Source organism: Fulmarus glacialis, unplaced genomic scaffold (assembly GCF_000690835.1).
Source record: "Fulmarus glacialis isolate BGI_N327 unplaced genomic scaffold, ASM69083v1 scaffold10794, whole genome shotgun sequence".
Lineage (NCBI taxonomy): Eukaryota > Metazoa > Chordata > Aves > Procellariiformes > Procellariidae > Fulmarus > Fulmarus glacialis.
This window is the reverse complement of record NW_009209932.1, coordinates 69003-85814: the sequence shown is the minus strand read 5'-3', so window position 1 is coordinate 85814 and position 16812 is coordinate 69003. Positions and strand designations below refer to the sequence as shown.

Below are 16812 nucleotides of genomic sequence, written 5' to 3'. Positions count from 1 at the left end.
TTTAAAAAGTGAAGATGCTCAAGGAATTTTGCCTCTGAAATTGTCCATGGTAAGGCATATTTTTCAATTACCTCTGGACTGCGGGGGGAGAAATAAAAAAAAAAAAAAGGGACCACAAATTCTCAGTGGCTAAGTACTCCATTGCAGTGGACAGTGCTAGAAATGTTCAGCCCATGATACCTTGACTAGAAAGAAAGCAGACAAGATGGGTTGGAGCATGCTGCTGTAGATACTTGAATGGGAAAAACTGTCTCGGTCTCAGGTGTTATCAGGAATGTTTACTCATTACATAGATGTATTCGTGAGGAAATAATAAGATGCTTATAAAGATGTTTTAAAACTAGAGTTCTAAAGATATGCGTTTGAAGTAGTTTACAAACTAATTGAAATAAATACACCATCTGCCATAGCTGACAAATTGAGGTAACTGTTTATAAGACAAAGGGAAAAAAGCAGACAATTCCCTCCCCCACTAATTACCCTTGAAAATTGTCCAAAAAGGGAAAGAAAAAAAAAATCTAATTAGCAAAGATTTACATTAGAGCTAATGTAGGAGTTAATTGGAATAACAGTCAACTCGGATTAATTAAGCAACGATGTCGATGTTTTATCCAGACAGCAAAGCAGAGACATAGAACCAGCAAGTCAAAAATACAGGAGATAACAACAGGGTAATAAAAGAGGCAAAACCAAGTTAAACTTGGCCTGTAAAGTAAAATTCAAGAGAAAAATAAAAAATTAAACACATGCAAAGATAAATTTGGGGGATGCTCTAATATTTGAAACTTATGTAATTATTGCCTGTCACTAAAACAAAACAAAAAAAAACCCCATCAACCAAAAAACCCTTTTTCATCAGAGCAACATGAAAAGTAAAATCTTAACCACAATGAACAATGTATGATTTTATCATTCTTAACTAATGTGATACCCTATATCACATCCGGAAAATTATCATAGATAACAAAGTTACGGGGAGCATTATCCCTCCCTATCCTCCACTTTTATATCCAGACTTTTATAAAACATAGCCACATTTGGCTGTGGTTGAGGCTTAAACCAAAGCAGAAAGTTTTCAGGAATCTTTCTGTACTTTGAATCAGAGAAACTCGCCGCTTACTTTTAAATGTAGTGTTTAAAATTTAGTCGATGCGACCAATTTCTTCTGCAGAATCCTTGTCATATTCTTGCTGATGAACCAAAGCTGATAATGGTTTAAGCTCAATGTAAGTAAGACAGCTTTTCAGCTGACACTCTGAAGATATTATCGCCACCTACATTTACAGGTAAAACATTATCAGCTGCAGACACTAGCTTCTTGTGCATACAAAAAAAAAAAAAAAAAAAACACCAAAAACCAAACCACACACAACACCACAAAACACAAAACTCTATTTGTCCAAGGTATGTCAGACCTTGAACAACATGATCAAACTTTGAATTTAGCCCTGCTTTGAGTAGAGGGTTTTAGCAGATGAGGTCCCTTCCAGCCTAAATTATTCTACAGTACCTGTATTACAGCTCCTTCTAAATCAGATAGGGATAGGATGAGCAGTGCTGATAAGTAAAAACCCAATCAGTCCAAGCTGTAGAAGCTGATGAAAGCCATTTTCTCTGACTTTCCATGAAATGAATTCCACGTTTTCTTTAAAAGGGATGAAAACTCAGTCATGTCCCAGGACATCACATCACTCTGCCACTATGTGCTCCAAGTTGTTTTTTGATTAAAATAATCTTTCAGAAAAAAAAAAAAGTTGAGGGATTGTTGTTGTTGTTGTTAAATAACGGCATCATTCCTACATGGTTTCACTCAGACTAAAATCATATGTGAATAACAGATGAGGTGCTATTGAGAAGCCTTCAAATGCCGTATTCTGAAGCTAAGGCTTATTTTTATTTGTATAAGTAATCCAAGTAGTATTGATAGAATTGCCAAACTGATCAAGTCCTCCAAAATTATAACTTGAATATAAGGATAGCTTGACTGGGGTTATTTTGATTTCAATTCTGACTTCTGAGGCTCCGTTGTGCGCTAGCCTGTTTCCCCTGCAAGCACTTTTCCATGATACAGGGATGATACTCATCATGAAAATAAGGTCTAGAAATTGAAACATTTTAAAATGAATGGTGGGACTCTCTTGTAAATCCTGCTGCTGGCATTTTATGTAAATGTTCACAGTATTTTGGTATACAATAAATTCGTAAGATTTGGCAAGTTTAAAGTGGAGACATCCCAGTCTGTCTGTATAACACTTCTGCTTTATTAATATTTCTGGCAGCAAAGCCAGTTCATGAACTGCTCACACCGCTTGTTCCTGTCCCTGCTCGCTCCCAGCAGCAGTCCCAGCTCCCTCTAGCATCATTAATTCATCTGCTTGTGATGTTCTGCTCTAGGCCAGACTGGTACATTGGAATCACGAGCCTAGGCTCCTGGTCTTTCATAGTCTTAAGGGGGGGATTGGGGCATGAGGGAGAGCAGGTGTAAGAGACTCGATTTCTTAAACTGAGAGCTTTCACTGATCTAAGGCAGACTGCGGTTAAACATTCAGAAGTGCTGCTTGGGCAGTTGTCATTTCTCCCTACCCACTGAGACCACTCTTTTTCTCCCCTTGAAGTGCTCTCTGTGAAGCATTTCTGCATTCAATAATTAAATGGGGAAAGGTGACCACCTGAGTCAGCAGTGCTGCCAGAAGGTTGTTTACCAGAAGATCCCCTTACAGAGTTTCACAGGCAGCTGAATCAACATAATGGAAGGGAAGACTGTGCTAAGGGAGTGCTTAGACCTTTTAATCTAGCCTTGTCTACAGAAAAGGAATATGCAGAACGGCATTTAATTTTTATGCTCTGTCTAGTACCCTGGTTCCAGATACTTGCTTACTGTTTGTATCAGAAAGCACAAAGAGACACACAAAGGATTCAGTTTCCAAGAATAACCTCACTGACTGATATAATGTGCTTTATTTCTGAATCTGCAACTTTTTATTAAGTTAATTAAGGAGCTTTAAAGCAAGATGTACTGCACTTTGCAATACTAGCATAATACAAAGGCATGCTAACATTGAAGAACTGCTGGTAGAAGTTCTACATTCTCCTACAGGTCACAGCATACTCATAATTCCTCTGGCCGTTTTCTAGGCTTTAACTCTTTATCTTCATGTCATATATGAAAATCTGAAGACAACGTGATTAATCTGAACAGCAACTTCCCGTGATTCAGTCTGTCACTAGTTAACACAATTTTTTCTTCCGAAGTATATGTAGGCAGAGCAAAGGATGACAGCATACAGAAAAAATGACAGTGTTCACAAAGAATCTTACGCCTTCACAGCAAAAGTGGGGACATATTTTCCTCCTCCTAACAATTGAGCCATTGGGAAAACTTCACTACCTTTTTTAATGTCTCAAGTTTTTTCTGTTTGAAAAACAGCGCAAGAAGTTGCAGTAAAGGCTTCTTAACTGAAAATACTTTTGTGCTAGCTTTTGTTATATTTAATATGCAGCTGTTGTTCCTTATAAACTTTTGTAAATTAAATTATTAAATTTTTCTCATTTTTTTAAAAAGATGCTTAGATTTAATAAAGAGATCCTCTAAAAGAATGAAAGACAAATTTTGCGACACTACAAATTGATAATAAGCCTCACGACTGCAGGGTTAGTTTGCTGTTAAAGCTCCTTATGTAACAGTCCTATAAGTATATACCCTGAGCCAGAAGGAAGTATCTAATGAGTAAGGAAATGCACTTTCACATTCTTTCCCACCTAAATAGCTCTTTTGCAGTCACATTAAATACTGACCTTCAGAGGGAGACAAGACATTAACTAATACTTGAACTTGAGGCATGTAAATTAATACTGGCTTAAAAGCTGAGTATGCGTTCAGCCCTCAATGCTGAATTTCCTGGGGGCATTCAGCCTCTTCTCAGATAAGACCAAGCAAGAACTTCAGTCTCATTCATTGATAAGAAAGGGCAAGACTTTGTGAAGTGGGTCACATACATTTGTCAAGCAGTAGGATGCCTTGCTACTCATCAAATGATACTAAATTAAAAATCAGTGGCCGTAAAAATTACCGTTTTCAGCACATAACTGTTATTTAATTATGTCTTTTCCGCTTTTAAGAGCTCAGCATTTTAATCTCAGTTTTATTGGAACTCTTCCATAAAAAATAAACATGGTCAATTTTAATTAATGTGTTGGAGGCATGGTAATGCTCATCATGGTGACCCTGCATTCTCTTTTAAAATACTAACAGATAAAGGTATTATAGAAACACATCAACTTTTCTGAATATTTACCTGCTAGCTAAACAACCAAAAATTGTCCTTGCACTGTTATTTCTAAAAAGAGTTCTAGTTTATTTAATATATGAAGAGACATTATGAAATTTCTGTTTCGGCTCTACATTCAGAAGAGAAGCAGTTATATAAGAAACAGAATAAAGTAATCTTTATAGCTGTTTTTTTCTAATACTGTGTATATACACCAAATAAATAGGATTAAATTACTGCACTGCTAGTATATTCAAGGCCAGGAAACAGAATGTGTAAACGAGTACATGCACACACAAACTTACTAATCTAAAAAAACAAAACAGACCAGAAATAAAATTAATTGCCACTACACATATTTAACGGTCACATTACAGATATTTTGCCTATAATTTCTCTGTATCTATTTCTCTGTAGACATTCTTATTTATTCCTTGTTTTCTTTCAATAGGTGCTTTTACAAAAGAATAATTTTCTTCTTATTAAAACAATAGAAAAACAACATGCAATCCACATGGGAAAGAAAATGAGACTGTGACAAAGATATTACTAGCTGAAATTGTAGCACAAGTGTGATTCTCACACCATGGGCTGATAATTGTCTTTGTGAAGCTGAAGTAAAAGACTCCAAGTTACAGTAGACAAAACCATTCCTTTGATGCTATTGCGTTATGACCCAATTTTTATTCTCAGCTACAGTACTGTAACTTCTCTGAAAATTACATGCTTGGAGCAATTATTTCTTAAATTGTATGCAAAAGCTAGAAAAAATTTCAAGTCAGGAGGAGACGGTGCCAAATTCACTCTATTGTGAACATGTTATTCCTATATTTGTTCATGGAAATATAAACAAAAAGGAAAATTACGTATTTTCTAGCATCTTAAATCACATAATAGGGCTGTGTAGTCATATTTGCAAGTCCCAACAGTTGATAAATACACAAGTCACATTCTTAAAAAACTTTATTGAAAAGAAGTGGGTTTTTTTATTTTGGCCTTGCCTCTTCTTTTGATTTTTGAGTACTCTCTCCCTACAAGGGTATAATTACCTCCTACTGCAGCAGATCTTCTGAATAGATCCATCAAAGTTTGTAAAAATGCTGCTACACACCTGGAAATTTCTCCCCAAATCCTGATGTTGTCACAATGGAAATTTGCTTTCCTGGCCTTCCCCACCCCTGGCACCAACACAGCCCCTCAGGCCTCCCCACCCAGTTCAGCCCTCGTGGGGTGCTCACCTCAGCTCCGCCAGCAGCTCTGGAGGTCACAGCCACAGGAGCGGGATCCCCAAGAAGTAGCTTCCAGCAATTTCCGTGGACTGCCCGTCTCTCTAGCTGGGTTGGGGTGGCTGCTGCCGCTCAGCAAGCAGCTGAAGAGGCGTTCGGCATTTCACAGGGTCAGCCTTCAGGCTGAGGAAGGAAGAGCAGTCACCTCCCTTGACAAGGCGGGACAGGGCAATGCCAGCACCTGCAGAGCAAGGAGGTGCCTCTGAGTCGGCCCCAGAAAAAGGGCACTTACCAGAGAGGCATCCAAGAGAGGCAGAGTTTTGGGACTCTTGGGGTGGTGGCAGCTCTCCCACCAAAGGAAGCAGGGAGGCTTGAGGTGCCATTTCTGGCAGGAGGACACCTGCAGCATTTGCCTGAGTCACTGCTCTTCCCCTCCCGCCCTCCCTGTCTCCCCACAGGCCCCGGGAGGTGGGAGCACCCAGCCTGCAGCTGTGGTGAGCTGGGGGGAAGCCGCAGGCGCCTTCCCTTCAGCCTGTGGAAAAATGACTTGAGCAGCTTCACCTGAGCACCCTGTTGGCTGAGACTGCCCTTCATCCCTCTGGTTGCTTGGCTCTGGGCCTGGTTCAGATACGGTTTTCCAGCTCCTGACTGAGTACAGTTGTGGATGTAGAAGAGCGGGTGGCGGCAAGGTCTCCACGTGCCCTTCATTGCTGAGCACTTTACTCTTACACTTCCCTGCAGTGTGCATGAAAAGCAAGCCAGTACCGCAGCTGCAGGGCGCGGCATGACTGAGCCTTCGTCAGCATTTAGCAGCTTCAGTACCCGGCTCTCAGTTATCGGCAGACATACCAGCATGTGAGAGCTTTCCAGCTCAAAGGGAAGGGGCACAAGCACAGTGAAATTTTGCTCTTACGTTTACCACAGTGCAAAAGGGTTTAGTTACTGTACAGCTACTTGCATCCCACATAACAGAGGCAGGTTTCACCATCTCTTTGCCTATACATTTCCATTGCGTAAATGGGGGCAAAATATTTCCCTTGCAAGGATGCTAATATTTGTTGCAGCTGTCAAGCTGAACATATACTGAGTCAAATACCCTTCCCCACTGGCTGGCTGTTTCATGTTTTTCCTTTACATGGCAATGGTGTTTTAGGAATATGTTCTCTTCTGCAAGAGATTTCACACTGTTATGACTCCTTCAACTTTGGTCCACATTTTTGAGTCAGCAGTGTAGTATATCGGAAGGGAAATATATGACTTGTTCTACTGTATAGATTGTCTTTGCAAAAAAAAAAACTGCAAAATAGGCAGTCTCATCAATTTCCTCCCATTTTCTTGGTTGTTATAGTTTGAGAAAAGGCAGATATTTATTATTTTCTAATTCTAGATATTTTTCCCTCACAAAAGGTGGCCCTGGCTCTGGCAAAGGTAGCCAATGCGAACAGTTAGCCAAGAAATACGGATTTACTCACCTGTCCACTGGTGACCTTCTCCAAAATGAGTTATCGTCATTATCAGAGAGAAGTAAATTGATCAAAGACATAATGGAATGTGGTGAACCTGTGCCTGGCGTAAGTGACGGTTTTATTTGGGGTCCTGGTGGTTAAACAAAGGCAGTGGTAGGTAGATTGTCTAAAAGGGTGGAAATACGAGACTAAAGCTGATGATTCCCATTTAAGTAAAATTAATCTGCAACTTGAGGGAGAAGTTTCCTCATTGCCAGATCTGTGGCACTTCTTTCCCCTTTCTATGCCAGTATTTCTTTACATTTCAGACTCACATAGGCAACAAATTAGTAACGAAATACAGTGAGACAGATGCTGCGCTATGCATTGCAAAATGTAAGAATAAGTATAGGAAACAAACTTCATGTCCATTTTATAGCTTCACATTTCAGATTCAGAGCAGGTCCTCCTGGCAGCTATTCTAATTTACAATACCTGTGGCAGTTCCCTGCAGAACTGGCTGACATCCCAGAGTAGCTGGACTGCAGTTTAATGGAGACCATGAAGACAGAGTGTGTTGTTCTCAGCTGGACTTGACTTTTACATGGCAGGTCCGCAGCCCCAACTCTTGGTGGGTCTTCAGGAAGTGCAGCTAGACTATAGGATGCATTTGTTAGTGAAAGATACTGGGAAGTACTGCTCAGAGGAAACTAAAAGCTGTGCTGAGACTTGATTTTGATTGCTTTGCTCTTTGGTGTGTTTGGTCAGATAGGTCTCTTAGCACTTTCCATGTAATATAATTATATCATAGCAAAATGCAATCAGATTGGAAAATGCTGCAGCAGTACTCCAGAGTTTCACAGGTATTAACATTAATTTTGAAACTATGAAATACTCCCAGCTATCTAGTGGACACTTTGGGAACTCTTGGATAGGTTGCAACACTAGATTTGTGTAGCATAGCTGGTCCTGAGAGAAGAAAAAGTAGGGTGCCCTGCTACCTATAGGACAAGAAAAACACCTGCCTTCACAGGACCTGCTTTTAGCAAAATAAGGCAGTTCTCAAGGGCGTAGGACTAAAGTCAGTGTAACAAACAAAGGTATCAATCTTTCTTATTAATTAAGCAAGTAACTCCCTTTCTTTCCAATGCAGGGTATTGTCCTAGAGCTACTGAAAGAAGCCATGGTTTCCAAGTTAGGGGACACAAAAGGCTTCCTGATCGATGGGTATCCCCGGGAGCTGAAAGAAGCAGAAGAGTTTGAGAGCAAGGTGACTGTATAATCGTAATGCTGTTATAACTCCTATTAAGATATGACTGTGCTTCTGATGCTGCTTGGGTCCCCATCTTTACCTGATGCAACGGGGACGTGTAAAGAGCCAATCCAAGAGCGCTGTGCTGCTGATCACTGAAACTTTGGCACCCTATCAGTATAGCAACTCCAGCTTTTGCCCTCACCTACACAGACTCTCTAATACCAGGAGAAGTAAAGGCTGGTTTTACCCAATTTAATATAAACCAGGAACAATCACATTTAGTGGAAAGCACCTTTTTTAGGATCAGTTTTCTAATTCTGGTGGATGGCTGCTATACTTCTCATGAAAATCTCATCAAGCACTATTTGATGTAGGTTCATGAAAGCATGTATCTTCACAGTTAGTATCTCTTATCATTAGGCCGGCTCTGCTAAAGCTTGCTGCCACTTCGAAACAGCAAAACACAGATTACATTTTTGTGATGAGTAACAGGTGGCATAGCCGTAAAAAGAGCATTTTGCAAGTGACTGCGTGGCAGTTCAGAGCGTTATCGATTTCCTCAGTATGTGCTATGACCTACTGAGAAGTCTCAGCTGTACTTTTCTCAATCTGCAGAAAATACTCTATATAAGCCCTATGAATGAATTTGCCAGTGTTTAGGAGAAAAGAAGTAGTGAACTAGGGGAAATAGTTAAGTATATATTCTACCATATTACACTCCACGAATGTCCTATACAAGTTTGAAAGGTAATAAAACTTCAATGAATCATCTGTTTTCTCCCTGAACCTTTAGCTGCTTTATTTAGTTGATTACCACAAAAGCCTAGCAAGATTTAGGCATCAGAAGCTGGACAAAATAATGAGCAATAAGATTTGCTATAGAAGCCATTCACAGAAAGGTTGATCCATTAGTTCCTTTACTAAAATGCCATAGACTATTAAAAAGACATTGGAGATTTCTTTCATTTTGTGTAGAAGGAGGAACTATTTCAGCATGCTGCTTTTCTGGCAGGCACATGTGTCATGTCCTGTGAACACTGGTGTATGCTATAAAGTAGGACTTAGAGATTGGAGTGTCCTGGACTGAGGCATTGCCGAGCAAACCAATCTTGATGCATCCAGTGCAAAAGCAGAGGCCCTTTCAGCTCCCATAGACACTGTAGCAGCAAAAGATCCTGTAGTCCTGAGCTGCCTTTGACATTTGGGTTAAAATACAAGGGCCCCAAGTGATAATTTTGGATGTGCTAAGTCATCCCTGTTGTATCCATGTATCCACTTCAGTTTTCACAGGGTGAGCTTGGCTGGCTGTAAGCTGCTCAGTGAGTCTGTGAAGTTTTTTTAAATGAGTCATTACTGAGATAATGCTTTGCAGTTCTTTCTAAAGGGGAATGAGAAGTTCTTCCTACATTATAATTGAATGAAAAGAGGTGGACATCAGGCTTTATAATTAATGGCAGCGAAGTGCAAATGAATAATGTTACATATCTCCATGACGTGTAAAAAGCATTATAATTGTTAACAAAGAGCTGTTCTATTTAGAAGACATTGGGAATAGTGCTTATACTTAAAAGCTTGACAGCCCTAAATAGAATTAGCTATGTAGAAACAGCTTATTCTCCAGCCAGTTTTGCCCAATTCCTTTCTATGATGTAATTGTACTTTTACCTAGCCATAATTCTAGAGAAGCACATGTCTCTGTTCCCTCCTCGGTCTTTCTGCTAGGTGAGAAGTAGAAAACAATATTAAATTGTAAGTTCCACATCACCAGGTGGAAGATACCCAATAAAACAAAGTAAAGACCCAATACATTAGACTTGTTTGGCTTCTTGCAGATCTCCCCAGAGCATGCATTACTTAAGCTAAATTTTGTCGGGAAAACAGTAATTTAAAAAAAAAACAGTAGTAAAAATTGCTGTAACATCTGACGGGGCATGACTTTTACTTTTTGCAATTTTTAACTCAGAAGAATGACATTTCTGTAACGTTTTGAATTCCAAAGAATAGCAACATTGAAACTTTTAAGAGAAACATGTAGATTTTTCAAAAGCAAATCAGACCTGGTCTGTCAAACAAGATGCTATTATCTGATCTTACCAGTCAGTAGACTCCTTCATATCCTCATTGTAAAGTGATGATATGACTGTAACTGATTAAAGGAATCATTCCTCATTTATTGTATTATAATTTAGAACAGACCATGGAATTCCTCATGTGGAGCTGGGAGGAAATAACTTCTCACCATCCTAGTCCAATTATACAAAAAGGACATTTGTTTTAATCATTGATTAAGCCCACATCTTTTCTAACTTCTCGATCTAAGTCTCTTGCAGTGTTAAAACTGCCTTGTTGGCTTTTTTAATCCCAAAACCCAATACTGCTGCTGCTAATAGCATTAATGTTTTCTGAGCTGTGTGGAAAAAATGGATGGATAAAAGCCTGTCATTGAGCTGCCCGACATAATCCCTTGGCTTCAGCTGTCTCTTAGAAAGTCATTAAGGTAGTAGAAAGGTCAACATAATCCAGACATCCTCAGTCAAATGCAGAAGGCCTAACATGAAATATTTACCTTTAGAATATTTCTTCCTTTAAGGGCTGTCAACAAAGGTAGCAATGGCAATTTCCATGTATCAGTCATTTAGACTTTCTTTGCCGTAGCCATGGTAAAAGCATGAATTTCTAATGGTCACTAGTGTGAAGAACAGTCATCTTTTCTCATTTTCCTAAAAGGTGTTCTCCAAATCCCTGCTAGAAAGGGAAGGAATGAGAAAAAGCCTGAGAGAATCATGGAAGGATTTAATACATAACTGCATGGAAAAATTATACATTACTTTTCTCTGATCCTGTAACACCTTTATTTTACTTGATAGAGTTTATCCCTTTAGACTCAGCCCAATAGTTGTTGCTCAGACAAAACCTTGTGTCAGAGGGAGCTGTGCTTGAGCAGGGTGCATGACCAAGTGTATTGCAAGATCTATGCTAAATGACACACATATTTTTCCATATCTTGGGGAAAGAACGATGGGGATTTGTGTTTAGAACTTTTGGCTCTCTCCTAAAATATTATAAGGACCATTTTTCTCTTTCTTGCCAGGTCTTTTTTACCCATAAAGTACTGCAATATCTACTATCAGATGTAGATAGAGACAATTATTTACTATCTTTGCCAAGGCCTGGGAATAAAAATAAATAAATCCATATTTATTTTGTTTATAGGAAAGGGCAGACTCTCCCTTATGACTAGTTTGGCACCTGCCAAGAAGCACTAAGTGGTGGGCTTCTCATAGAATTCGGAAATTACTCACCAACTTGAAAATGCAGAGAAATATATCACATCCTTCCTTTATGCCATGGGTAGTAAAGATGTAGAGTTACACTGCAAATATTGAAATAAAATAGTGTGTGACATAAAGTAATTCACAGGAGGTGAATACGTCCAGTAACAATCATTTGATGGTGTCCCTGAGCCTGTCTTTTCTACTCATTTCTGTTTCAAGTGGGCACACTTCAATTTGGACATTTCCTTCTCTTGCCTCTTGAAATTCTAAGCTATAGTTTACTACTCCCTGAATGAAAATATACTCTTCACAGATTGAACAAAGCAAAGGCTAAAAAAATAACTGTGTGAAGCATTCCATGAGTCCAGTGCTGTTTGCATCAAGCTGTTACCAAACAATTGCAAATAATGAACAAGCTGATGATCTTCAGTCCAGGTAGCCAGAATTTTTCAGATCATATCTCCTTTTCTCTGTATGTGTAGAGCCCAATCGAGCACAGCCTTGATCGTGAATACTGGGATCTCTAAGTGCGGCTACAATAAGAGGTGTTTGTTAATAAGCATAATTTCTGCATAGACAAATACAAAAGTAATTTGCTAATAAATTCCTTGATGACTCTTTCGGTAGCATTTCTTTTTAAAGTTATCCAAACAAAATCAGTTTTACCAGGCCAGTGGTTTGAATACTTACTGGTTTTGTTTGTCTCTAGATTGGGGAACCAATACTTGTTTTGTGCCTGGACTGCTCTGCAGAAACCATGAGCAGTCGCCTTCTGATGAGAAATCAGAGCAGTCAGCACTCTGATAATGCCGAAACCACCAAGGAAGGGATCGAAAGCTATTACCAAGCATCAAAACCTGTGATTGCATACTATGAAAGGAAGACACAGTTATGCAAGGTAAATTGCTTGACCTTTGGAATTAAATTATTGCTTTTTGCTTCCATTATATGAGCAATATTTGGAAAATACTGACATGACACGATTTATGAACTGTATTAGTTTCTGTACTTTCCAGTTTGTTCTCATCTTACACTTCCCTGGTTTATTTGCCACTTCTACAAACTTCTGAGTTCCACAGTACAATTTAAAAGGATGAAAACACAGATTTATCCTGATTCCGAGAACATATCCTGAATCACTACCCCATCTGTATAGAATCTCTTGTTAAACATTAATGCGGGAAAGCTTTTCTTTAAATATTAGGATTTATTTCTCTGTAAGGGCTTACAGAGTTAGGATGAAAGATTATGTTAATCCTAAACCCTTCAGTTAAATTTACAAAACCGACAGTGTATATCCTGAAAGAAAACAAACCTGCACACAAGAAAGATCTTTCTGCTGGAACAAATTACATAGTTATATTAAATTCAATGAATTATCTCAGTTTACACCTGCTAGGGATGTGATATTTAAAGCATTCTTTTTATTCTCTAATCAATACTTTACAGAGAATTAAGAAAAATTCCATCAGTGCAATTAACTGATGTATATGCTGGCACATCTGTAAACTTATTTACATGGGATGTTTATATTTATTTTTATATATTTCTCTGCTCCGTCATGGCACACTATCCCTTATGTTCAGATATAGAAAGATCTAGTCCTACTGATCCTTCTTGTCCTAAAAGGGAAAGAATCCAATAATAGTTTCTGGAAATACTATGGGAGCTTTTTCCTAGAGGCTGTAGCAAACATGCAAGTCACATATCCCATTTCTCCTCTGCAAAGTTCCCAAAAGAGAAACAGGCAGCTAATTTATGCACCCATATCCTGACCTGAGAACAGAGTAGATGACATAGTCCTGAGAAAAATTATACTCAAAGGGGGAGTCCTGATTTATGTCCTTTGCTAAGCCCACAGTAAGGGCACAGAAGGCAAACTCTAGAGTGGCAGAAAAAAAATCCCCAATTACTTTTCTTTTTTAAGCTTAAGAACAATTTTCTGGTTTTATTTGTATTTTCTTTGATGAGCTACCTTGCCAACATTGCAAGGATGCATCTAATTAAGAATTCAGTACAATACACAGTACACCAACACAGTGCAATGCAAAGGAAAACAGAGCTCTCTGTATCTCTAAGATCTTATTCCAATGAGCTGTGCCCATGCAGTGTTTTCCTTTTTGAAGCATCAGGGAAGTGACAGCCCCCAAAAGAATGAAACTACACTAAATACTTTCACACAGATTTTGCATTCATGGTCTGCCTTATTTCACTTGATGAGGACTCTCCTTGCCCTTCCTTAATACTTCTGCTGCAAGTTTCTGTTCCATTTCCTGTGCAATCTATGCAATGGCAAAACATGCAGTCTTTTCTTGAAAGCTTATAGCTCATGAGCTCCTTAAGGGCCTTGCCTAGTCTATAGGTCAGAACTGGATATATGCTTTGCACTCTTTTATCATTAGTTTTTGGGGGAATTGACATTGTGTGTTCGTATCTTAGAAAATATTGCTTGAACAGTGTTTACACTGTTTTTCTTACAATGTCTGTACAGTGTCTGTACTTGCTTCTGATGAATGTAGGTGTTCAACGTACTTCCATCTTTGGATGGAACTATTGGGTATGAAAGCTCTGTAAAATCAGCTTTATAAACATTATCATGTAAAATGTCCTTTTAAGGTTGAAAAACGTGTTCTGTTTCTCTTGAACACAGGTACTCTGTATTGAGATGTCTACCTCATCTACTTTTTACTAAACTGATAAAATACACATCTGCTATCAAAGATATGATTCCATTATGGATTTAAGCAAAGTAGGGAGATGCCCCCTCCCCAACCCTTATGATGTAGACAAGTACATGTTCAGTTATTTATCAGCATTTAGAGAACACTGCCAAGATACTCAGCAGAGGTAGGCTTTTAAAATTAATCCTCCCAGGCTGTCCTTGTTACCCTCAGCCAGCCTCAGGTACAAGCCTGCAGCCCTGGGGCCTGTGCAGCAGGCAGCAGAAGCAAATGTAGTTTTCATAGAAGAAGAATGCTAACATTTTATTGTTCATGGGTGAGAGAAGTGATTTTTTTAAACAAGTGTTGTTGAACAGTTACGGAAATCTATTTTAAAGTTTACTTTGCACCTACAGTCAAAGTGGAAAAGTAGGTCTGAGCACTTTTTTGCACAGGGCAATTGACTTCAGTAGCTATTCTGGTCCAAATATTCCCTATCAGTTCTGCAGTGAGCAGTGCTGGAATGAAAAAAAACCATTTGGTTTTGGAAATACACTAAAATACTGTGAAACAAAGTAATTTATTTTCTGGAAGGAATGCGTGTTTAGGAAATTTTTACATGCAATTTTCCTGGATAAGTGAACTCAGAGAGTTTAATCATACAGTCTGACTTGATGAATGACACAACTCAAGCATAGTGCCTGGCATAGTGGCATCCTTCCAGTGCCCAGTCCTGCTTTGGGTGGGAGATTGGACCAGATGACCCACTGAGGTTCTTTCCAACCTCTATTATTATCCTGTAAAGGCACATCTTACAAACCTATACATTATTTGGCTCAACAATTTGAAGAATAAAGACAAAGAAAAAAAAGTTAAGACTTGGTCAACAGCTGTTTTGAAACAAAAAGAACTAGATAACACAAAATGTGTAACTGTTAGCTATGTGGGAAATTAAGAGAAAATAGACATTTAGGTTTACGGTTTAAAAACTATTTCAGCAGTGAATATGTTTAGGCTGCATGTGTTGAAGAAAGTAGAGATTAAAGGGGAAGTTTGCAATTCCCAAGACACGGGGTTAATTTCTTATTTATAGCAACATATTTTACACACTGCTAAGCATTGACATTAGCAGCCACTCTGATGTTCTCTGAATGAAGAAAGGAAATTCAGGTGGAAAGCAGAAAAACTATCAGTAATATTTCTGACTGCAATTTTTTTTGTGGAGGCTAGGCTAAAATAGTCCTTTTTTTTTGATATTTGTAATATCATACACACACAGAGGAGACTGAGACTTTACCTAGATGCAGTATAACATGTTTAATATTTTTCTTCCTGATTTTAATTATAACCACATGTTTTCAGCTTTGGGAATCTGTTCATTCCTAAGTGGGTTTTATTACTCTCAAGCATTGACCAGCACTGGTTGAAGATGTTAATGCTCCCATTAAGATGCTGCTGCCTCTATAATTCTGCTCTCTGAAAGAAATGTGTATATGTTCCCTAATCCATTTCAGGCAAAGCCACCAAAGTTAATTTACAAGTGTTGATTCGAAGACCCCTTAAAATAAATTCTCATTTACATTCATGGATTTTTAAAAATAATCCATGGATCTTCATGTAAATACAGACCAGAGGCTTATGCACTCTTTTTCTCAGGCAAAGCTGGTGGGATCCAATAGCTTCAGGGAAGTGATGTCTTACGTGAAGGTGCTGTTTGCAGTTCCAGATCAGTCTGTGATCCCAGGAGAAACGATGGCCAAAGCATCTGAAGAGAAGCTACTTAAGAAAGGAAGAGAAGAAGGGTCTAAAAGAATCTTCAGTTGTCTTCTTCTGGAATGTTATTCCTGCCCAGGCTTGTTTTTTCAACAGAAGCAGCTCTTCAGTGGAAGGCCCATGTGAGCTTTATGTCCCTTGAGATGCCAGCCATGCACTTTCTTAAGAAGTCGGAGGAGTGGATGCTGAGATTTTAAGAGGAATATTAGAGTCTAAATCGCACCTAACGGTCATGAAGATTCAGCATTAACCTTTTCTAGCCAGCTTACTGCAATGTGTGACTAAGCACCACTAATAATTGTAGGTGAAATAGTGTTTAATTGTATAAGTGATCATGTCTTGTAGGGCTTAACTGTAGCACCCAGTCCCTGCTTTGCCACAAACAAGAAAACCAGAATTGTTAAATAGACTTGATTAACAAGAAAATAGGGTTGGCATATTGGTATTATTTGATTTCTCCATTTTAAGTGTATTTAGGGCTGGGCAACGTTTTTCACAGATTGGGAACAGCATGTGGCAACGGTGCTATGTGTTTAACTTGTCCTATCCAGCCTAACAGTTTCTAGTCCCGAAACAGGCAGATTAAATATGTAAATGTAAAATTCAGTCCTGGGCATAAGGCCAGCAGAAGGTCTGGTGTGGGAATTAGATGTTGGATGAACACTCAGTGGAGGAGGAACTGAATCTGTCACGCCATATTAAGGTGTGCTTGAGACTACATTGTCAAATTAGCTTTCTCATTCTCTGCATTGGAACGGGTGTTATGGCATGGGTGGAAGGAGCCTAATAAACACAGTAGAGACAGAAAAACTCAAGCCTGACCTAGCTTCCTCTGCAGTCATTAGGAATTCCCTCTTTGCTTTACTTGCACAGAAGAGACAAAGGCATATGGTTGTAACAGCATTCCCAT

At 38.8% G+C, this 16812-nt stretch overlaps 1 protein-coding gene across 1 annotated transcript in view; it reads left to right on the top strand.

The window, feature by feature from the left end:
• The window catches only part of AK5 (adenylate kinase 5), a 94314-nt gene that overhangs the window by 72390 nt on the left and 5112 nt on the right, over positions 1 to 16812 (top strand). The window contains exons 10-12 of the mRNA XM_009577000.1: positions 6902 to 7065; positions 8093 to 8209; positions 12179 to 12367. Of these exons, the coding sequence (XP_009575295.1) occupies positions 6902 to 7065; positions 8093 to 8209; positions 12179 to 12367 (470 nt within the window). The remainder of the gene's footprint in view (positions 1 to 6901; positions 7066 to 8092; positions 8210 to 12178; positions 12368 to 16812) is intronic.